Here is a 24951-nt window from a genome sequence, read left to right on the forward strand (position 1 = left end):
GATGGTCTAGCATTGGGGCAATCCCAAAAAATCTCAATCATATGGAGATAACAATCGAAATCAGAAGGACCCTGAAGGAGAGTATCACCACTTGGAGTGACATGGCCGAAGATGAACAACAAAAAGAGCTCACCTTGAATTGAACCATTCACGCTTCAATTTGCAAAGGACTCTTGAGAAACAATTTTGATTGAAAAGTCGAGTAAAAGACGTGTAAGGTGCCCAACCGTCTACCTGATCGCAACAAGAATTCAAGAGATGAAGCACTTCTTCTAGAATTATGTTGAAGAAGCAAGACAAAAGATAGAAGATGAGAAGGACATGATTATTCCAGAGGATTAGTTTGACCATGTTGATATTGGGAGCAGACTCCATACAAGAGTGATCAAGTGAAGGAGAACCGAGATCTCCATTTTAAAGTCAAAAGAGGATTAATTATAAACATTTTTGCATATAAGAAAGTCATGCATTACATTTAGATACATATTTATTGCATTCACATTTATTGTATCAAGGTAGTTTTACAAATTGTCCAAAGAAATGATAAAAGTGAAGAAAGAGAATAATTTGAGCCTCGAATGGAGGGATTTTTGTTCAAAGTGGCTAAGCCTCAAGGATTGAGGAGTCCAATAAAGAAGAATTATTACTTTGATGTGGGGGCACATTACCCAAACGACATGATGTTTTTAAAAGAATTTTTAAAGAAACCAGGTTTGATTTTCAGAGGATCCTTGATAGGATGTTTTCAAATGAACTTTTAAAAGAAGCTAAGCCTAATTTTTAATGGTTTATTGATGTTTTCAAAAGAGTTTTTAGAAACTAATTCTGATTTTCAAGGTTTCTTGATGATTATTTCCAAATAATTTTAAAGAAACTAAGCCTAATTTTTAGGGGTTTTTTTATGATAACTGAAAACGAAAGATTTTAAGAAACTAAACTTGTTTTTCAAGGGTTTTTTTATGAGTAAGTCCTTTGGGCCATCAGTAAGTCTTTCGAGCATGATGCTTAAATCTTTCTGGTCATCTATAAATCTTTTGAGCAATATGATAAGTCCTTCAGGCCATCCATAAGACCTTTGGGAAGAATGTTTTCAACATTTCCTTTGCTCGATTCACAACACTTCAAATCAGCAACGCCCTACCAGAGGGGTTAATATTTCCTATTGCTCAATTCATAACACTTTGAATCAGCGTAAGTCCTTCGGGCCATCAGTAAGTCTTTCGAGCATGATGCTTAAATCCTTATGGTCATCTATAAGTCTTTCGAGCAAGATGATAAGTCCTTCGGGACATCCATAAGACCATTGAGCAGGATGTTTTCAACATTTCCTATTGCTTGATTCACAACACTTCGAATCAACAACGCCCCACCAGAGGGGTTAATATTTCCTATTGCTCGATTCAGAAGACTTCAAATTAGCAACGCCCCACTAGAGGGGTTAACATTTCCTATTACTCAATTCACAACACTTCAAATCAGCAACGCATCACTCGAGGGATCAATGTTTCCAGTGGAAAAATCATGAAGAGAAGAACCCATAGCTTGAAGAAGTGAAGATGGAGACTCATCCAAGAGAACGAAGGAAGATGACATCATTTACAACAAGGACTCGACAATTTCACAGAAAGAAATGAATTGACATTCCCAACGAAGAGTTCTCAACTTGACAATAAGAGACCAAGATGAAAAATGGTGATTTATTATATTTGATTTATTCTCGTTTCATAGGAATGAGCAAAGAGGGGAAGTTATAATCGCCATTTTTCCCAAATCCAAATCAAAACCCCAAATTAAACCAAATAATACCCAAACTCATTTAAAAACAGACCTCAAGCCCAACCTGAGATCCAAACAGTACCTAAAACCAGACCCGAATTAAACCCAAACCCGAGACCCTAGCTATGAAACCCAACCAGCCCCAAACCAAACCCGAATTAAACCCGACCCAAAGCCCAAAAGAGCATAACTCGACCTGGTCTAACCTAACCCCAGTAGTCTCTCACTCTCCTAATCAATAGCCACCATCCCACTGCCAAAGCCAACCCTACACGCCAAACTCCACGCCCCTGCAAAAACAAGAAAGAATAAACAAACTACAATGATTTCATTTTTCATATGTAAATGGGTATATGTGAGTTAAACGCTGTAATGTTATCTGGATTTCGAGAAAAAAAAAGACTGTAAACATTTTTTCAAAGCAATAAACAACAACTACATTTCAAGGTTTTTATTTTTATCCTTTTTTACTTTGAATAGTAGTTATCTTATTTTATTATTATTATTTTTTTTTTTCGAGTACCAGCAAAAAAGTGATTAACTCTTGAGTTTCATTTTGAAAATAACAACAAGTTTTCTTTTTTTTTTCGAAGAACCGATGTAAATAGAAAAGATCTAACCTTTTTAGTTCGAAACTTATCGAGTTTATTTTTACAACAAAAATATGATAAATAAAAGAAATAACAGTAGATCCGAGTCATAACTAAGTTGTGGAGGGGGTCTTGCGAATGTCAGAGGCCCAAAAGTCGAACGGTCGGGGTTGCTTTGGGTTGTTAAGGAGACGTTTATGTGGTTTCTAGGATTAGATGGGTGTCTAGGAGCGTAGATCTGGGCTTGAGAGCGTTTTGGGTTAATTTGGGGATTTCGACCATCGTATGCAGCGGTTGGACAGAGGTCGATGCTAGTTTACGAATGCCGACAGTGGGTTTGCTGAAATCAGGCGAGAGAGATTCTCCTTTTTTTTCAAAACACATTGCAAATGAAAAAAAGGAATAAATGGTATATATAGAAAAACTTTTGGGTAAAATAACACTTTGGTCCCTTAACTTTGCGTGTATTTTTGCAGTTTGGTCCTTGTAGGGACCAAAACTGACATTTTGCCTTTTATGTGCATACGTTGTTATTTTTTGTTTTATTCATGTTTTAGCGTGTTTTTGCATTCTAGTCCTAAAGGTTTAAAACTGTAATTTTCCCATTTTCTTGCCTTTTTTATATTTTTTGGTAAAATTACTTTTTAGTCCCTAATAATTACCTGTGTTTTTGCATTCTAGTCATGTGTAGTGACCTTTTAATTTTTTTAAAATTTGAATGGACTGGTTATGTAATTTATCCTTTTAATTTGACATATTATTTTTTTGGCTAAAATAAAATGAATAATTTTCTTTAGGTCCATGTAGTTTACGCTTGTTTTTGTATTTTGGTCCCTAATCTATTTATTTTTATTTTATTTTGATTTAGCCTTTGAATTTTAATTTTTTTTAATTTATTTTTAATTTACTCCCTTTTAGTTTAACAGTTATATATTTATGCAATTAGGTCCCTGTATTTAGGTTTAATTTATTTTTATTTTATGTTGTTGTTATTTTTTATTATTTGTTATTTTATTTTTTAAATTAGGTTTATTAAATGTTTCAATATTTCATAGTTAAATTCTTAGATTTAGTTTTAAATTAGATTAACATTTGAATCAAGCTTAGAAATTAGGACAACACTCTAGTTTAATTAGAGAGCAATTCGAGTCGAATTTTCGCTTTAGATGTTCTATTACTTGAATCGATTGCTCGACTTTTAAAATCTATTAAATATTAATATTTTCTAAAAAATACTTTAGGTTTAATAATTTAGATAGTAATTATGTTTTTTAATTAGTCCAAAAACTTTAGAAATTATTGATTTAGGTCCTTAAACTTTTAGTCTCTTAGAGCTCGGTATTTTAGACCTTGACCCTTTTAGTTCTCGAACTTCGATTAGAGCTTTAATATTGACATAATTAAATAAGTTAAATAAATCCTCTACTTTTAGTTAGATTTCAATATAGTCCTCTTAATTTAGGGAATAATCTGAGTCAGCCTTCGCGTAAATGCTCGAGGGACCATCTCAGTTATTCGATTCAATAACTGTTTTAAAAAATCAAATAGGGTTAATATTAGAGCCTACATTTAGGTTTAATCCCCTAGGTTCCTTAATTTTCATAATTTGACACTTTAAGATAAATGAAGCCTTAATCTACCCTTAGTTAATTAGGATTAATAAAAATTTGTTTGATTGCATTTTATTTTTAAACCTAAGGCAATTTTCACTTATTAAGGAGTTAATGGTATATCTCCCGCAAGTATGCTCAGGGGGTGACTGCTGGCGATTCTCGAAATAGGTCAACAAAACCACATCATGTTTTCTTAAATTAAGGCAATGCCCGGTTATTAGGCACAATAGTTAATCTCCCGCATTTATGCTTGGGAGTGAATGTTATCGGTCTCAATAAACGGATACGCTTTTTAACTTTGCATTCGTAATGATTTTCAAATTAAATAAAGATCAAACTCAAAATTTTCAATTTTAAATATAGGGTAATCAACTAGGTACCAATTTTTGGGTGCTTGTGGGGGTGCTAATCCTTCCCCACACGTTACTGACTCCCAAACCTGATTTATGGATTTGCGCATACCTTAAAACTCGGTATTTTGATAAAAATAAAATGTTTTATTAAAAATCACCCGATTTTTATTGTGTCCCAATCGCACCTTAAATGATTGGTGGCGGCTCCTCACATTTCGAAAATTCTTTTCAAAGAGAGAACCCCTGAGTCGGTATCGGTCTTCCCCGCTCGGGCGAAAAAAGGTGTCGACAATTCAAAACTCAACATGAATGACATGTTCAATTTGGTACCTAATTGTTTTGGTCTAGTTAGATACTTGCATTTGGCTTCAATGTTCAATTTGACACCTAATTGTTTTTCCAGATAGGTACTTGAACTTGGGTTCAAAGTTCAATTTGGCATCTAAACATTTTTGGTTTAAGTAGATACCTGAATTTAACATTTTGGTTCAAGTTGATACTTGAACTTGAATTTTTTGTTCAAACAAGTACTTACGATTTTTAATTAATTTGAACCAAGAAACCAAGTTTAGATATCAATTTGAATAAGAAAACAATTTGGGTACCTAATTAGACCAAAAGAAAGTTTATGTACCAAAACTAAACCTTCAAACCAAACTCAAGTACCTATTAGATTAAAAATATAGATACTAAATTAAACTCACAGCCAAGTCAAGGTACCAAAATGTATATTAGTCCTGAAAATAGAATACTTTTTATCATTATAAAAGTTATTATTTAAGTCAACTTGATATCTATTAATATATTTTTAAGGGGAAACTACTCCAAATGCTAGTAATCTTTAGGGTTTGTATCAATTTTACCACTAAATTTTAAAATCCTTTAATTTTAGCACTAAATTAGTTTTGGCTTCAATATAATCACTAAACCATTAAATCATTATTGACGTGATGACATGGTAGTTTTTTTCTGTGAATTTTAGTTTGTATATCAATTTTGTCACTAAGCTTTAAAATATTTATTTTTAGACATTATATTTTAGTTTGCTTATCATTTTGGTCCCCACAGACAATTTCAACTACTCTAGCTACCGTTGTTGGTCAATCACCTCTGTTACTTGTCATCATTCACAGCACAACCGATATCAAATTGTTTGCATTTCACACATTTTTTTCTCCTCATATTGGTTTTCCTTGAAATCCATCCAAAATCAATAGAAATCAATCTAACTGTTTAATGTTCTAATACTCATCTCCTCTGATGATTGTCTGATGAGATTAATTTTGATGTATGATGTTCATCTTCTTGAAAAGATTATTTCTCACCTTTTGGATTTTTGGATAAATCTTCCTAAAATGATGGGGTTTGTGCTTAATTTGGTGAATTTTAAAGAGGTTTTAGGACAATATAAACTTATGAAGTGACATGACGATGAGATGAATTCATTGATATCTAGGGTGGACGTAAAAGATGCCGAAGAATGGTGATTTTTAACAACAGCTGAAAATAGGTGAAAAACTTTAAATGAAATGAGATTAAAAAAAATTACTTTCACATCAACATATGATAATACCAAACTTTCACATCATCCAACTATTAATGTATGGACTCAATGCTTGCATTAAAATCAAATTGAAAGTTCGATAAAAACTGAAATATTTTAAAATTCAATAATAAAATCGACACGAACTCTAAAATTGTAACAATTTTTATGTAATTTTTAATATTTTTTATTAAGTGGAGAGATATTTACATTGTTAATGTGCAATGTCAAGGTTCGAATCCACATAAGGTGAGACAATATAAATATTCTTAACCACTTGACCAATTAATACATCTCCAATTTAACCATATTATTGTATCGCAATAATTGCAATTAACAATTAGAAAATAAATGAGTAAACACATTTGGCTAATTGGTCATGTTGCTCATATTTTTTTTTATTTCTTTAAGGTCACGAGTTCTAGACCATTAAAATCACTCACATTTCTTTCTTTAGAGTTCTTATTATCTTTTCTTTTAAGTAAGATTAGAATTAGATTTAGAATTTATAAAAAAAATTAGGAAATATACAGAGTATGAGATTTGATTTCAGATAAGTTAAGAGGTTGTTTTTAGACATTTATAGGCAAAACGTGATTTGGTATGGGCCTTGGTTCTCGTTACTTTAATTGACAAATATATCTTCGACTGTTCTTTTTTCAGGGTTGAAACGAAAATGCTGAGATACATCAAGCCGTGACGTAATTAAGTACATAATGCATCGTAATTAAGTACTTAAAAGTATTCTTATTTATAAAAAAAACTCATTTTTCTAAAATACCAAAAAAAAAATCAAACTCCTTAAACCCTTAATTCCAAACTCCCATTACCGTCGCTGATCATCGTCACTGACGACTACCACTCCAATTCAATTAATGGATAGAGGAGGCAATGAGAAAACATATATTCCGATAGGGGTTCATTGGTAGGCAAGAAATTCATATAAAAGTTTTCTTAACATATTGGTTTTGAGGATTTTTGTGAGATTTAAAGTATTCGGTTTGTGGATTTTTTGCAACATTTAAGGGGAGGTATAATTAAACATTGTTGTTTGTTTTGTTAAGTATTTAAATTTTAAAATTAGAAAGAATGATGATCTTATTTAATTAATATTTAAAGTTTTGGATAAGTAATACAAATTGATTAATTACACTAATAGTTAATATATCGTAATACCTTCTTAAGATGGGACTGCATGAACATAGATAAGTCTCAAAGAATCGATACATGAGAGGACATAGAGCCTTTGTAAAAACATCTACCAATTGACATAGAGCCGCTTGGTTACCGATAAGGATCTTGAAAGCCAAATCAATTCATAAGAATAACTGCCATTGCTCGATATTCTATTATTATGGTAGTTAGTTAGTTAATGAGTTATAGAGGTTAGAACATCTAACTCATCTTGTATTCTTCTTATATGAATGAAAACTAATTTTCATTTTCATCAAAAAAAAATTTAGTTTCTGATGATACAATCACAATAAAAATAAACTAAAAGTTGAAATAGAATATAGACGGAACAAGTTAATGTGGGTACGAGTAGGAATGAACTAAGGTACAAATAGGTGCCTAAAGTTTTATTCGTTATACTTAACGTGTCTAACATTTCCGAAGTTATATTTTTAGTTGCCTAGAGTGCAACGGCTGTTAAATTTGACGTTAAGTGACACGTGTCAGACATATACAATTTTATTTAAAAAATACTTAAAATTAAATTTTATTTTTAAAGAAACTACAATATTTTCTAAAATCATAAAAACCCAAAATCTAAAAAAAAATATTAATTTCAATCCTTTAACACCATCGGCCGCCATCAATGCCAACTGAATACCCAACGCTTTTCGACTAGCTAACCATCAACGATTGAAACTCCTTATTTTTGCGACCAATCAAACACCCAACAGGCGTGTAAAAACAAGATTTTGCAATCGATTAAAGAGGTTCTTCATGCTGTAATCGTCAATTGGTCACTAAAATTAAAGGCTAGAGAAAGATTTCCGATAGTTGAGTGTTCAGTCGGTCTCATTGCATTAGAATTTCGATCTGAAATTAGGATTTTAAGGAAATTTGTTTTTTTATAATTTCAGGAAAATGAGTTTTTTTTTAAAAAAAATTAATTGTTTTTTTTTAGAAAAATAAACTTTTTAAATTCTATAAAAATCAAAACGTGTCACTTAACAGTCGAATTTAATGGTTGTTACAGTCAAATACCTAAAATATAATGTAAAAAATATTAGATACCTAAATATATAACAAAAAAAAATTAGACACATATTTTAACGGAAAACACTTTAAACTTTGTTTTGAAAACCGGACCGGATCGGCTGGTTCAACCGGAAACCGTTGCTTAGTTCGGTTTAATCTAAACCGGTTGAACCGCTATTAGTGAACCGGCCAGAACCGCTGAACCATTCGAACCGGACCGGCTGAAAACCGGAAAAAATCAGAAAAAATCGGGATTTTTGTTTTTTTTTTAAATTAAACCAAACAACGTCGTTTGTTAAACGAGCCAAGTCGAACTCGAGTATTGCTGAGCTCGACTCGAACTTGAAAACTTTAAAAGTAAGCTCAACTCAACTCAAACTCACAAGCTAAAAATTATCAAGTTCAACTCAAACTCGAAATATAATATTGAAACTTGAACTCAAAAAAAAATTAGAAGCTCGATTGAAGCCTAAAATTCGAGCTTGATTGAAGTGAAAGAATAGTTCACTCAATGCTCACCAAAAGGCTCCATGATTTTGAATGCCAAATTACCTCTATTATTTATAGAAGTTAGTTGTGATGCGCTTCTATAATTCTTAGCAATGTGAGATTGTTTTGTTCTCATATTTTCTCTTTAGACTTTTGGGATGCTCTTCTATGTTTCTTAGCCATGTGGGATTGTTTTTAAAAAAATCAAACCAAACAATATCATTTTGTTATGATTTTTTTAACCCCAAATTTATTTTTTAATTATAGTTATATAATTATATTTATTATTTAATATGTTTTACCTTAAATATTATGTTGTAGTTAATTTGAATCATTTTGTTTTACTTGATTTTATGGTTTTTAACTTATATATGTTATGACTTGTGATATAAAAAATTATTTTTTATTAAATATTTTTGGTATTTTTATTTAATTTTTTAAATAATTATAACGTCGTCCATTTTTTCGATCGGTTGGATCAATTAGACCGATTGAACCATAAACTGATAGCATGATCGGTTCACTAACCGGTCCAATTCTGAAAACCATGACTTTAAACACTTAAAATTATCTTTAGGATTAATTTGGGATACTATTTTCCATTAAGCCTAAAAATAAAAGCCCAAAAAAGACAACAACTGCGGCACGCCATTTTCGGGCAGGTGATGCCACCCCTTCAAATATGCCGCGCTGGATTATAACCGCAAAGGTGCACAATAGCAAACCCACTTGTTTTTTTTACTATTATTGTCGTACCCTTCATCTGCGCACCCTCACATTAGCATATTTCGCGTCTCGAGAAACTAGAGAGTTCGCAAAGCTTATTCAGAGTGACAATAAAGCTGTTACCGAGTAACTGATTTGAGTGACTCGGTGAGTTAAGATGGCTACAAGTGAGGCACATGTAACTCGGATAATGTTGGCTGTGAACGAGTCTACCATCAGAGGCTACCCTCACGCTTCGATAAGTAGCAGAGGAGCTTTCGAGTGGACCCTTCAGAAGATCGTTCGATCGAACGCTTCCGGTTTTAAGCTTCTCTTCCTCCACGTTCAAGTTCCCGACGAAGATGGTTTCTCTCTTTCTCCTTTTTTTCTCTCCTAATATGTTTTTGTAGTGAACTTTACATGATGAGATTTCTGTACACGTGTGGTTACTGTTGGTTAGGGTTTGTTGAGTGTGTGAGGCTGCGATTGTTGATTCGCGGCTTGAATTTGAAATTACTTTGGTTTTCTGCTCTTTTAGGTTAAGAAATGTTAATTTGACTTATTATTTCTTGAATAGTTTGTTATGCTGTTTGGTCGCTAAGAAAATTATCTGTTTGGTTACTAAGAAATAGAAAATCAGCAAGTTCACTGTCAACGTAATTGAAACTAAAGGGTTTTTTATTAAATAATGATGTAAATGTATACCTTTGAAAAGGCATTTTCTTTTCAAAATTGGTTGGATAATTAGAATTGATTGGATTTTCTTGAATTTGACCCCTAGCCTTTTAGATGCACTGTTTATGTACCACAATGGCATGCCTAGCTTCAAATGTTTTAAGCTTTGAGTCTGAAACATGATTCCTATGGAAAAACTGGCCTCGAGTGTCAAATTTCGTATGCTTTATTGTTGAGCTTCGAGTGTCATAAAATCAACTGAAGCTATTTAATGTGATGTGCTACTTCTTTCTTTTTGTTTTTATGCAAGGTTTCGATGACATGGACAGCATATATGCCTCTCCTGATGATTTTAAGAGCATGAAGAACAGGGACAGGGCTAGAGGGCTTCATCTGCTTGAATTCTTTGTCACTAGGTGCCATGAAATAGGGGTAATGTTCATTCTTCAAGAAATTATCATTTTTCAATAAAAAGATTCATTTTTACTCGAGGCGTCATGAGATTGGGGTAATGTTAATTCTTCAATAAATTATTATTTTCAGTTGAAAACTGCATTTTACTTGTGGTTTCTTTCCCCAGATAATAGATTTTTCTGATTGTAGGTTGCTTGTGAATCATGGATCAAGAAAGGTGATCCAAAGGAAGTTATCTGCCATGAGGTGAAGAGGATCCAACCGGATCTTCTTGTTCTGGGTAGCAGAGGACTCGGTCCTTTCCAACGGTATGCTTAGTACCCGATGCCTCCAGTCTTTGATTTTTTCCTTGAACTTGTGGGTTGATTTATATTTGCTATGCCAGGGTTTTTGTTGGAACGGTGAGTGAGTTCTGCGTGAAGCATGCTGAGTGCCCTGTTGTAACAATTAAGCGTAGATCAGATGAAACTCCTCAAGATCCAGTAGATGACTGACTCTATTTCAGCACCCCACTATTTGTTGCTTTGAACATTCTGTTAATAGACTTAAAAGTTGTTCCTATTTGATATGTTGGTACGATGAGAAACAGTTTGCTTTTGTTTTGGGCAAAATACGTTGATGTGGATGCGTTTGTTGTATGCAAAAGGACCGCCTTTCATATGAGATGTTTGGTTGAATTACTTGCCAAATTACTAGACCATATGGAAGTTTTTTAAAAGCAATTATGGATGTCATTTGTTTTCCGAATTACCTTTTTACGTATAGAATGTAATGTGGTATTTCAAAAGTTATACACAATCCAACACATTCTAAAAAGAATCAACATCTAAAAGAAAAATCTGATTCCATTCTCCTCAAAAAGTACAAGAATTTGTATCCATGAAAACGTAATTCAACTAACGACAGTTTATGCTCTGTAGCATGTGGTGATTTCAACAAATGCAAATGGCAACTATTAAGTATACTATCCTACATACAAGATCCTAACACCACGTATGTAACATAAGCTTCTACAGATCCCATACATCCTAAAACTGAAGTCATTTTTGCTTAAGTTGACGATTCAACCATTGTGTTTACCACATCCAAGAGCCCTTTTATCTCGCTTTGTATTTTGGACTTGGTGTCTGATGACATCTTCTCATCTGATGTCTCCAGCATCAATGTCAGCATCTCGAGCTTCTGCTTGATGTGTTTAAGCTGCGAATTTCCAGGAGCCGATGACTTGGTTGATCTTTCGGTTCCATCCTTCACTAGAGGAGAAGAGTTTTTGGAACTCGGTATTTCCTTCTGGTTTTGAGCTAACGCAGCCACGTTAAGTCGAAGCCGGAAACTGACATTGGCAGATCCGAAAGGACTATCGTTTTGTGAGCTGCTGAAGGCTTCTTCAGCGTCAGAGGTTCTTAAGAAGACAACACGAGCACAGAAATTATTGTAGAACATATTGGTGTCCTCCATATCCAGTGGTCCATACCTGCTGTATATTCGGATAAGGTCGTCCTTTGTAGGTAATGAGCATCCGGGGCCGAATGTCACAAAGAGGGCAGCAGGTAGATTATTTTCATCAGCTTCCTTATCATTTTTCTTCAAAACTGCAGCCATGACAGTTTGCTTCGGTTTAGGTTTATATGGCTTTGGTTTCTGGGCTTTCTTCAGTGATGCCCAGGTAGCTTCCGCAGGTTTGGATTGATCCATCTTTGTTTCTTCATTCTTTCCAACCTTTTTCTTATGGGATTTATGTCCAGAGGGAACCTGACCAGCCATAGATCGGTCTTTTCCTGATGACACAGTCGAATAGTCTGGAGATTTTCTCTTTTTATGTTGTTGGAACTGATTATACATTTTGTAGTCAGATCCATCTCGGTAAACTGAGCTTCTGAATACAGATAAAAACTCCAGAATAAGTTCGAAAGAGCTGTTTTTCCTTTGGTATTGTAGACTAAGAGCTATAGAACGGACTGCAACTAGAACTTGATCGGCAGGAGTTTCAGCTTTTGCCAGTTCAGTTATCCGGTCAAGGTACAGTTTTGGTGTGAGAGATTTTGATTCAGTCGATGCTTCTTGCTCTGAATGAACTTCTTCAAGGAGTTCATTCCTTTCACTGATAGCAGGATTACCAGTAGCTTTAGTCATCGTCTCTCTGGATCGGGTGTCACTGGAAGCCTCTACGGACTCATCTTCTATGACTGATTTCCTCAGCTTCCCAGTTGAACTAGTGTAAGGAGGAGACAAGTACTTGCTTTTCTTCTTTTCTCTCGGAAAAGTGTCATTCCTACTGATTGCTCCAATGACAGTATTAGTATCTTCTTTCCTTTTAGCCGAGACAGTATTAGTATCTTCTTTGCCCAAATCATCACCGTTATTATCGCTTGCTTGTTTGCTCTTCATTTTCCTTCCTCTTGATGAATAACCCTTATCCGTTTCATCCTTGGCTCCAATGACATCAGTTTCAGCATGAGATCCTGAAAGCTCAGTTTGCTTCCCCTTTCTTGGTAGAATGCTCGAATTACTGCCACCATCAACATTAGCTTTATCATCGCCTTTCGTCTTTTTCCTACGAGAAAGGGAAGCTTGTTCAATGGACTTTGTTACCTTATGAGCCTGAACACCTGTATCAGCTTTTAAGATTTCAGCAATGCTTTTCTGTTTCCTCCTGTGATGCATTACATCCTCTGTAATCTCCGAATTCCTTGAGTAAGTCCGACTCCCTTGGCCAAATTTCAGACCAGACGAAGAAGAAACCCAATCTTTTTCCACTGGCCTAGTGATTGGGTTTTCCACTTCCTCACTATAATCACCCATATCCACCTCAAGAGTTCTAACATTTTCTTCAGTGTCCGGAATCAACAGCAGTTCATGGTCCATCGGCATTCGAGGGCACCCTATTGATCGATTATAAGCCGAAAGCCAACCCTTCAACACTGCACATTCAAGCAAATTACTGGTTGAAAGAGCCTGTGAAACTTGTTTCAATTTACCAAGAACTTCTTTGGGCTCAAAGAGACCAACTGAAACCTTTCAATTCCACCTTCAGGAACAAGAACTCCTTCCTTTATCCCAGCATTCTCTGCCAGAGGCCGGTCCAGTCCGACACAATTCTCCTTTGGAACACACGAGCAAGTCATTTTCGACTCCACAAGTCTTCCAATTTCATCAACGGAAGTCCATACAGCATTGACAAAGTTCTTAGAGCTACTCAACTTCGACATGTCCTGAAAATTCTCTTCGAAAGGCTTCAATTGAGATGGATGGCACCACGCAAATGAACTATCACCGAAGTACGCAACAAGGAGTCTTCCCTTCTGTCTAATCTTCACCGCATAATCCGACGCATCGGTCGGATCATAAACCTGTCCCGGCCACCATGGATGATTCTTAATCTTACCCCATACAAAATAACCAGAAGAAAACCCACCACCACCATCATAGGCGTCATCTAATTCATTCATTACCATCTTACCACCATCATCTTTCTCTTCGAATTTCACGGTTTCACCGTCATGGTCACCATTTGGCAATACATTTTCAACATCAATTTCTTTACTTTGATCAACGGCACCTAAAAGAGTGTCAAACCCTTCACCACTCTCACTCCTTCCACCATTAACATCAATGTTCCTATCACTTCCTTTCATTTGTAACAAAGAAGAAACCCCATTCATTTCAGAATCCTCAAGTCCCTCACCGTCTTCACCAATACAAGAACCTCCCTTTCCATTTATAGAAACCCTAAAACCATTTTCCCATGAATTCTCGGCAGTAAACCCAGCAGCTTTAGAGCCTTCATTAGCATCTTGGTCTAAAGACTTATCCCCAGAAAGGGTTTCTGTTGTCTTTTCAAAAACTTCCATATTTGTTACCCTGAAAAGATTGATTTTTTTACAATAAAATCAACCTCAAAAAATGAGATTTTTACAACTGAAATATAGGAAAAAGTAAATCAAGAAATTGATTTTTTATTAAAAAAACAGTAAACAAAATACCCACTACCACCTACCTATACTTGAAAATAAAATCCAAAATAAATAACAAATTATAAATTTAATATGAGAAAAATTGAAACAAAGAACTAAAGAAATGAAAACAGAAATAAAGGAGAAGTACCTGAAGATGAAGGAGAACAGTAAGGGGTTCTTTTGTAAATAAATTTGAGGATTGGGGATTTACCACTAGAGGTTTTGGCCTGGAATTTTAAGACGAAGGTCGTACAGTCGGGAAGTGAGGGAGACCTCTTTTTACGGATGTTTGACACGTGGCATTTAACGCCTGCGATGAGGTAGGCAACCTTCAACAAAATTAATTTCGTAGCTCTTATGGAAATAAGTTATAAGTGATTAAATGGCTTTGAAAATGATTACTTATTTAAGCGAGTTAATTGCATTATGTGTTTAAAGTATGAAATTTAATTTAATTGGTCTTTAAATTTTTTAATATTCTAATTTTATTTATAAACTATGACTATAATTTTAAATTAGTCTTTAAACTTTTGAACATTTCAATTTTACTCCCAAACTATGGCAATCATTCTAAATTGGTCCATAAACTTTTTGAATATTTTAATTTCATCTCAAACTATATGTATATACTAATAACATCCATTGCTAATAAAATCATTAGACCAAGTTATATTATTATATATTTGAAAAATAATTTAGGTTAAACTATGGTTGAAATTAATTACATATTTGGATGAATTTGATGATAAATTTGGAATATCAAAAGTTTGGGGACCAATTTAGAAAGAGAGTCATAGCTTAGGGATGAAATTATAACGTTCAAACGTTTAATGATTGAATTAGAAAGAGAGTAATAGTTTAAGGATGAAAATGGAATATTTAAAAGTTTACGGATCAATTTAAAATGAGGGTCATAATTTGGGGATATATGGTGCAATTAACCCTATTTTAAAATATAGAAATTAGTTTTTTGTTATAAAATAAGCATTAATATATGTGCATGGGTGACCAAAACTCGACTTAACTCAAAAATCGATCTTTTCGACTCGACTCGAAAAAATTTCAAATTTAAATTGAGTTATAAAATAAAGTTCGAATAATTCAAAGTTTTTAATAATTAGTGGATTGATTTTCAAGATTGAGTTGAGTCATCGACTTTGTATGGTATATGTAATATCATAAATGTAACACCCCAACCCGTACCCGACTCGGATACGAGTCTGAGATGTTACATTGACCTTTCAAACCGTTTACTTTTACAGAATAGTTAAAAATTCAAATTTGTATTGGAAACGGAATAACTTATATTAAATATAATCAAATAGTTTTACAAAATCGATCAGAGCATATTCAACTCAAATCTCTTAGTACATGCCAACTATATTTAATATAACAAAATACATATGATTCAAAACTCTTTTCTGATATGAACTACGTAAAGGAGGCTGGCCTGTCTTGATCCTCTTAGCTTCTATTCTTGCTTCACGGAACCTACGTGGGAAACACTCACACGCTAAGTCTATGACTTAGTGAGGCATTTAAACTTATAATGGAAACTTGAACTACTTAACCATGCATGAACGTTTCATAAAATGATATCACACAAAACAATATAACATTACATATAGTCACATGTAAACATATACATATATTGTAATTGTCATCACTAACCTTATTTCATTATCATTATTATATTCATTCATATCTTTTAGTCATATATTCTTATACTTAACATTCTTAACTATCATATGACTTAATTAACTAAACAATACATACATCATATAATTCACGTAATACATTTCATATCACAAAGCATATACATCACATACAGTGTATTTGTTGTTATCTCTTTATTAGCCCATGTATACTTCTGAGAACTAAAGATATGTGAGTACATAGAGGTTGTGCACACATGCTATCACCACAGCTCATATAAGGTCCCACTAAGGGCTTATAAAGTTGTCCTGAAGGACCGCATAGAAATGTCCCAAAGGACCGCGTAGAAATATCCCGAAGGACCGCATAGATATCCCGAATGACCACTCCTTAAGGATCACATATATATTCCAAAGGACCAAATATGTGTCCCGAAGAACCGTATATATGTTCCAAAGGATTATATATATATCCCGAAGGACCACGTAGAACTCTCGACTCTTGGCATGCCAACTATACCCCTAGCTCTCATAACACATAACATGGGCATTATCATTTATGTCATTTCACATATTCATATAGGCATGTGGTTCACTTACACGTAGAACATTTTCATATGATTCACATTCATGTATCGCATAGCTTATCACATTTACATGTATTCTTTTTCACATAGTCATATAATATTTCATATGTTCACTTATATCATCACATATACCTTTTCTCATATATCTCATATCATGTCTCATGTAACCACATATGTCTTATCTCATATCATGTCTCGTGTAACCACATATGTCTTATCTCATAACATATATCATATATGCATACCTTCACTTATCTCATATCATATAGTTTATGTTTTGTTCTCTTATTTTCACATAACATATAATGCATACAAGTCATATTCACACAATATCAATCCTAATCATTATTCTATTCATGCAATCATATATTTCAAAATGTAGGAAACAGACTTATCGCAAGTCTAATTTCCCCTCAGATCATATTTCATACTATTATGCACTCACCTGGCCTCACTAGTCCATTCATATATGTACAACTCTTGTGCACTCTTATAACTTCGAATCATCTTGGACTTGTCTTCGATCGATATCTACAAGATACATATAATCGGTAATCACTTATAACCAATCATCAATAATCTAAACTAAATGAAGTATCTAATTCACATTTCACTTTGAGTAGTATCGGTACCCAAAGTATGGTACCGATACTTCCCCAGTTGTGGTATCGATACCAAGCCTGGATATCGATACTCTATTTCGATTCTGCAATCCTTATTTCAAAATGGTATCGATATTTACTTAATGGTATCGATACCTCAAGTATCGATACTACTCCTTTGATATCGATACTCTTTGAATAATTTATAAATTTTTGCCTTATGGTATTGATACTCATTCAACCAGTGTCGATACACATACCCCAATTATCACTCATTTTCTCTTTGAAGTATTGGTATTAAATGAACAGTACCGATACCCTTTGCCCAGAATTTATTTGTCTTACCCAAAAATTTACCAAACTTACTTAAATATTCTACTATAACCTCCTTTTAACCCTTTAAGCTTAACTACACTTATTCTAATCAACTTAGATCACTTTAATCCACCCTAATATCCAATATCCCATATGCACACTTGAATACAATAATGAAGTCAATAAATCAATCTGTTTCAAATTCATTTCTAACACTTCATACTTCTTAATTTAGCTGATGACAAGTCAAATTTAGTTTCAAACTTTACTTACTAACTCTCTCCCCCAAGATTTCACTTATAAACCTCTCATTTTTAATCTTTTTGAAAACATTTTGATGTTTCGATATAACAAATTAAGTGTTATTGAATTTTAAGATTTTATAATCATTTTTTAAGTATATTCAATTAAATTATTCGAATATCAAAATATTACTCCAAGTTTTTCAAAAATCAATTTCAATCCTTACTAAAGTGTAAAATTGTGTTTTAAACTTAAAATATTTTTGAAATAATTTTTACGAAGTATTTCTAACCAAAATCGAGCCAAAAATCAAGTTTATAAAGGGATGTATCGATGCACACATTGATGTTTCGATGCACACCCTAATTCGAATGCTTTTTGTGTACTGATGCACAACCATGTATCGATGCACTCCTGATTTTATTGAAACATCTAAAGTATTTTATGTATCGATGTACAGAGAATGCATCGATACACTCCTGGCTCTTTTGAAACATCGAATGTAATTAGTGTATCGATGCACCCCAAGTGTACCAATGCATTAGGTCAACTAACAATCGAAATATTTGAATTTTACACATAGTGTACCGATGCACCCTTGAGAATGTACCGATGCACCCACGCTCCCACCAGATTTTTAAATAATAATTACTCAATAACGGCTCTATTGACTTCACCAATGATCCCCAACGTTCAGAAGTGATTCAAGGTGTATTTAAACAAGCTTAGGAGCCATTGATCAAGAACAGTTATGAGAGAATCAAAAAGAAATCCTTGAACTTATCGTTTGAGCATTTTCAAGCCTATTTTCATTCAATATTCATTTTGCTTTCAAGAACACCATTTGTGCTCAATTGTATTCATTCTTGAGTGTTCTTTCTTTGTTCTAGAATTGTGCAAACATCTTTCCTTGTGAGGTTTTTCTGTAAGTTTGTGAAATTTGTATTCTTCTCTTCGGGAGAGAGTGTTCTCAAGAATTTGGGGTATAATTCTTGAGGGAGTTGTAAGGTTACTCTTTGTATTCAAAAGAAAGAACAAATTAGTGAATTTGTTGGAAAATCCTTAGTGTGGATAACTAAGGTAGTGGACGTAGACTTTGGTTGAGAAAGTCGAACCACTCTAATTCGATGTGCAATTATTTTCAATTTCTGCAAAAGCTTCCACCATAATTTTTTTACTGCCAATTCACCCCCCCTCTTGGCTATTTCGTCGATCGATTAACTCAATAATTGGTATCAGAGTCTCACTCATTTGAAGGTTTAATCATCTCTTGAATCGATTCGGGAAGAGTTATATCGATATTCAAGTCATCAATGGCCTCCACTTCAAACTTCGACTTTGGTCTTGATTCAATGCCCGTCAATAAGCCTCATTTCTTCAATAGAGCTAATTATGCTTATTAGAAGAATAGAATGAGGTATTTCATTCAAGAAAGTTACATGAGAGCATGAAATATCGTGGAAGACAGATACACCATACCTTCCACTCACTCAAGATTATGGAGTGAAGAAGAGACAAGAATGTTCCAGCTCAACTCAAAGGCTATCCATATAATATTTTGTGCTCTTTGAACAGATGAATACGAGAGAGTTTCATCTTGTACAACTGCTAAAGAAATATGGGATAAACTAGAAGTCACTCATGAAGGTACCAACGAGGTAAAAGAATCCAAAATTAGTCTTCTAACTCATAGCTATAAAAATTTCAGTATGAAACTGGATGAAGACATCAAACTATGACGGATATATTTTCCGTGATTGTCAATGGTCTCAAATCATATGGAGAGATTATTCCAAACGAGAAGCTTGTGAGGAAGTTAGTTTACTCTCTTCCGAAAGCTTGGCAATCAAAGATGACGGCAATCATCGAGGCCAAAAACTTAAATTCTTTAACTCTCAATGAGTTAATTGGTTCTATCCTCACACATGAAATAATGCTTCAAGATAAGGTTGACCTTGAAAAGAATGACAAGACAAAGAATGAGACGGAGAAAAAATAAGAACGTGGGAGTTGCTCTCAAATCCACAAAAGATGAGAGTGATTCAGATGAAGATGACGAAGAAATGGCATTATTTTCCAAACGGTTCAGAAAACTGATGAAGCCCAACCGAGGAAGAAAATTCAAACAAAATAAAGGCTTCAAAATTGAATCGAATGAGAAAGACCTGATCATTTGCTACAAATGCAAAAAGCTGGGGCATGTCAAATATGATTCTCCACAATTAAAGAAAAAGGGTCAATCAAAGAAGAAGCACAAGGCTCACGTGGCTACATGGAGCGATGATGAACAATCTGATAAAGAGGAACAAGAAGTAGCAAACTTGTACTTGATGGCTATCAGGGAAAGCTCTCAGGTAACCTCTAACTCATCCAACTCTGAAGATTATTCTTTTAACGAGTTAGTAGAGAAATATACTGAGTTGGCTTCGAATTATGAGAAATTATTTTTAAAATACAAAAATGATATTTCAAAATTGAAAAATGAAAATAATCTCATATCCAAGACCAATAATGATCTTGAAAGTAAAATCAAAGAATTAAAAATCAAAATAGATGAATTTGAAAAGAAAAATATTGATTTGCATAATTTACTTTCAAGAGTAAATGACGATCATCAAAAAGAAATTGATAATCTTAAAGCTTCTTTTAGTAAAGTTGGAACAAAACGTTTTGAAAATGGAGAAAATTTAAAATCCAACTTTGTTAGAAAAAGTTTAAAAAATACAATCATAGAGGTCCCCAAAGAACCTCAAATGGAAAAATTGTTAGAAGTATATGGGTTCCTAAAAGACTCATTACTACTAAAGATAAGGATATCCTACACAAGTGGATACCTAAAGGGACTAGGATTTTGGAGACTAATGAATAAGGACCCAAAAGAATTTGGGTATCAAAAATCAAAAATCAATCTATGTTTGTAGGGAAAAGAGCATTGCTACAAGGTGCAAAATACAAGTTCAAACTCATGGTACCTTGATACTGGATGCTCAAGACATATGACCGGAGATAAGAGTCGGTTCATCGAGCTTAACGACAAAAATGGAGGAGAGATGACTTTTGGTGATAACTCAAAAGGTCACATTGAAGATATAGGTACAATAGGTAATACCTCTTCAATACAAATTAAAAATGTTTTATATGTGAATGGGTTGAAGCATAATCTATTGAGTATTAGTTAATTATGCGATAAAGGATACAATTGTCTTATTTGAAACAAATGGTTGTAAAATTGTTGACATTGCATCTAATCAGATTATGCTTGTTGGTCATAGAATAGGAAACATATACATAGTGCATTTAGATACAATAAATATGACTAACTTGTGCCTAGTTGCTAAGGATGAACATGATAATTGGTTATGGCATAGGAGACTAGGACACACTAGCATGAGTGTTTTACAAAGACTTTTTCAAGGAGATTTAGTAAGAGAGTTGCCAAAGCTAAAATTTGTTAATGATAAAATATGTGATGCATATGCTAAAGGAAAACATAGAAGAGTTTCTTTAAATCCATTAATGAGGAATCAACTAGTAGAGTATTACAATTGATTCATATAGATCTTTTTGGGCCAATTAGAACTGTTAGCTTGGGTGGAAAACAATATTGCTTTGTATTGGTAGATGATTATTCTAGATATACTTGGGTTATATTTTTAAGTACTAAAGATGAAGCGTTAGAAATATTCATCATGTTTTCAATAGTAATCCAAAACGAAAAAGGTTACTCCATAACTAGTGTTAGGAGTAATCATGGTACTGAATTTGAAAATCTTGGATTTACTGAGTTTTGTAATTCTAATGGTATTAGCCATAATTTTTCAGCACCTAGAACCCCTCAACAAAATGAAGTTGTTGAGAGGAAAAATTGAACTTCAGAAGAAATGGTTAGAACCATGCTTTGTGAAAATAATTTACCAAAATATTTTTGGGCGGAAGCAAAAAATACCGCTTGTTATGTTATAAACCGAGTAATAATTAAGCCATTTTTAAAGAAACTCCATATAAACTTTTCAAAAATAAAAAGCCTAACATTAGTTATTTTCATCCTTTTGGATTTAAATGTTTTGTTTTAAACAATGGTAAAGAAAATCTTGGCAAATTTGATGTTAAAAGTGATGAAGGAATTTTTCTGGGTTATTCCTTAAATTATAAAGCTTATCGGGTTTTTAATAAAATAACTTTAGTTGTAGAAGAGTCTATACATATTGTTTTCGATGATAATCCCCTTCCGAGGAAGGATTCTTGTGTTGATGATGATGTAGGTATTATAAAAACAAATAACGTTAGACATTACGTTGGAGAACCATCATCAAAGGAAGAAACGAAAGATGAGGAAACTCACGATGTTCTCAAGAATCCAACCATTGAAGAAAGGGAAATCTCTTACCCAAGAGAATACAACTATGTCAAGGATGGTGAGATTATAGGTGATCCATCCAAAAGGGTAACAACTCAATCTTCTCTTAGAAATATATGTAATTATGTTGCATTCATTTCATGTATAGAGCCTAAGAATATTCAAGAAGCATTAGATTATGAAAATTGGATAATGGTTATGCAAGAAGAGTTAAATCAATTTGAGAAAAGTAAAGTATGAACATTAGTTGAAAGGACTAGTAATAAATCTACTGTATATACTAGATGGGTATTTAGGAATAAGCTTGATGAAAGTGGTAATATAGTGAGGAACAAGGCTAGACTTGTTGCTCAAGGCTATACTCAAGAAGAAGGAATAGATTTTGATGATACATACGCTCCCGTAGCTATGATGGAAGCAATTACAATGTTATTAGCATTTTCATGTTTCAATGAATTTAAATTATATCAAATGGATGTTAAAAGTGAATTTTTAAATGGTTTTATAAAAGAAGAAGTGTATGTGGAACAACCTCCTGGTTTTGAATATTCAAAAATTTCCAGATCATGTTTTTAAATTGACAAAAGCTCTTTATGGTTTAAAACAAGCCCCTAGAGCTTGGTATGAAAGATTGTCAAATTTTTTAATAGAAAAAGGTTTTTCAAAAGGAAAGGTTGACTCTACATTATTTTTAAAGAGAAAATATAAAGATTTATTAGTAGTTCAAATTTATGTTAATGATATAATATTTGGTTCTACTAATGATACTCTTTGCCAAGAATTTTCTAATCTAATGCAGAGTGAATTCGAGATGAACATGATGAGGGAGCTCTCATTTTTCTTGGGACTTCAAAATAAGAAACCAAAAGATGGCATCTTCATCAATCAAGCAAAATACGTCAAGGATATGCTCAAGAAATTTGGATTGGAAAATGGGAAACCTCATGCCACTCCAATGAGCTCATCAACAAAGCTTGACAAAGATGAAGGAGGTAAATTTGTGGATGTTAAATTATATAGATCAATGATTGACTCTTTGTTATATCTAACTGTAAGTAGACCGGACATTATGTTTATGTTTGCTTATATGCTAGATTTCAATCATGCCCTAAGGAATCACATTTATTAGCCGTTAAGAGAATCTTTAGAAACCTTAAGGACACTCCTAGTTTAGGACTTTGGTATCCCAGAGACTCTAGCTTTAGCTTGCATGCCTTCTCTGATGCGGATTATGGAGGATGCAAAATAGATAGGAAAGGAACCTCCGGTACTTGTTAATTCCTAGGAAATATGTTGATTTCATGGTTTTCAAAGAAACAAAATTGTGTTGTATTATCTACCACTGAAGCGGAATACATTTCAGCCGGTAGTTGTTGTGCACAAGTTTTATGGATGAAACAACAACTTTTAGATTATGGAATTGAAGTTAGTATCATACCTATCAAGTGTGACAATACTTGTGTTATTTGTCTCACTAAAAATCCAATCCAACACTATAGAACTAAGCATATTAAAATTAGACATCATTTATAAGAGATCATGTAAAGAGAGATTTTGGACACTTAGAAGAGAATTAGGTTTAACTAACATGCCTTAACTTAGTGTTTAAAATAATTGTAGCACTTTTAATTAGTTTTGAAAAATGCTTATAAAAATAATGTTTTTGATTGCATTCTTTGCTAATAGTTAGGGGGAGTTTATGATTCTTAGTGAAAATTAATTGTATGTTCAAATAAAATTTTATGATAGATTTTATTTGATTGAACATTGTTAATTTTCGATCTTTGAGTTGCCAATACCACTAGAGCTAGTTAATTTAGCATTTTGAGTGTTTAAAAATGGATTTTAACATTTTTGTGCTAAGTGCATCGATACACCATGAAAGTGTACCGATGCATTCCTTGAATATTCATCGATACACTATGAAGGTTCACCGATGCATTATTTGAATGTGCATCGATACACTATGCAGTGTACCGATGCACCCGTCGGGTTTTTGGCTTTAAATCCCTAAAAATCCTATTTGAGCCAAAACCTAAAACTATAAACACTCTAGCCGTTCGTCCCCTCTCTCAAACACAATCTCCACATTGCTTCAAAATCAACAATTTAAGTCGGAAATCACTAGTTTTTCATCTCCAAATCATGCTACAATCATCAAATACGTGCAAACATCTTCTAATCTCACTCAAATTCGAAAATCTTCAAGGTATTTTTCTAAAACTACTATTTTATCAATTTTGAACTTAGGACTAGTTTTAATTAGTTCTAGGTTGAACTTTATATCAGGCATTGATTATACGATGCTTCTAAACTATATTCTACAACTAATTTCATCAAAAACACAAGATTTTTCAAAAAAAATCAAAAATTTCGAAATAAATAAAATAATTTTAATTTAATTGATTTTTTTGATTTAATTATGTTGTTTTTCATAAAAAAAAAACTATACATAATTTTTCAAACATTGATTTCAAAAAATAGTATTCAAAATTTATGCCCATTAGGATTCGGTTTAAAGAACCTTGAATATTGCGGACTCATATTGAGTTTTTGGATTAATTATATTGCATACATATGTTTCAAATTGCAGGTAACACTATCCATTCTAACCTTTAATCATGTCTAAACGCCCTAGGTCGTCATCTAGTCATTCAAACCAAAATCGACCTCCTATTCCACCTCTACCTCAAAATCCAAACTCAAATGCTCCCGAATTGACTATTCTTAATTCTTGTTTTAACCAACCTGGTCGTCGTAGAGAAGATCTCTACCATAGGTTTGTTAATTCATTTCAGTCATACAAAATCCGGGAAAAATGTATCCCCTCTATCCAAGCAATGGTCGATATGAATTTTGAATATCTTTCT

At 33.2% G+C, this 24951-nt stretch overlaps 3 protein-coding genes across 5 annotated transcripts; 1 reads left to right on the top strand and 2 right to left on the bottom strand.

Moving 5' to 3' along the window:
- The first annotated feature begins 207 nt into the window (after positions 1-207).
- Positions 208-10896, top strand: LOC120138521 (universal stress protein A-like protein). 2 transcript variants are annotated; one of them, XM_039153971.1, is made up of 5 exons: positions 208-218; positions 9439-9642; positions 10263-10384; positions 10556-10674; positions 10752-10896. In XM_039153971.1, the coding sequence occupies exons 2-5, from the start codon at positions 9456-9458 to the stop codon at positions 10858-10860; spliced, it is 537 nt and encodes a 178-aa protein (XP_039009902.1). In that variant the 5' UTR covers positions 208-218; positions 9439-9455; the 3' UTR covers positions 10861-10896. The 2 variants fall into 2 exon arrangements, with proteins under 2 accessions (XP_039009902.1, XP_039009901.1); XM_039153970.1 differs by lacking the exon at positions 208-218 and having other exon boundaries at positions 9373-9642.
- A 465-nt stretch (positions 10897-11361) lies between these two features.
- On the bottom strand, positions 11362-13379 carry LOC120138523. Its single transcript, XM_039153973.1, has 2 exons — positions 12149-13379; positions 11362-12112 (listed from the first exon to the last, which is right to left on the bottom strand). Exons 1-2 carry the CDS (start codon positions 13235-13237, stop codon positions 11417-11419), a joined length of 1785 nt encoding a protein of 594 aa, XP_039009904.1. The 5' UTR covers positions 13238-13379; the 3' UTR covers positions 11362-11416.
- Positions 13305-14580, bottom strand: LOC120138524. 2 transcript variants are annotated; one of them, XM_039153975.1, is made up of 2 exons: positions 14471-14580; positions 13305-14227 (listed from the first exon to the last, which is right to left on the bottom strand). In XM_039153975.1, the coding sequence occupies exon 2, from the start codon at positions 14215-14217 to the stop codon at positions 13336-13338; it is 882 nt and encodes a 293-aa protein (XP_039009906.1). In that variant the 5' UTR covers positions 14218-14227; positions 14471-14580; the 3' UTR covers positions 13305-13335. The 2 variants fall into 2 exon arrangements, with proteins under 2 accessions (XP_039009906.1, XP_039009905.1); XM_039153974.1 differs by having other exon boundaries at positions 13305-14240; positions 14469-14554.
- Between the last annotated feature and the right edge of the window lie 10371 nt (positions 14581-24951).

This window comes from Hibiscus syriacus, unplaced genomic scaffold (assembly GCF_006381635.1).
Source record: "Hibiscus syriacus cultivar Baekdansim isolate YM2019G1 unplaced genomic scaffold, ASM638163v2 tig00110694_pilon, whole genome shotgun sequence".
Classification (NCBI taxonomy): Eukaryota; Viridiplantae; Streptophyta; class Magnoliopsida; order Malvales; family Malvaceae; genus Hibiscus; species Hibiscus syriacus.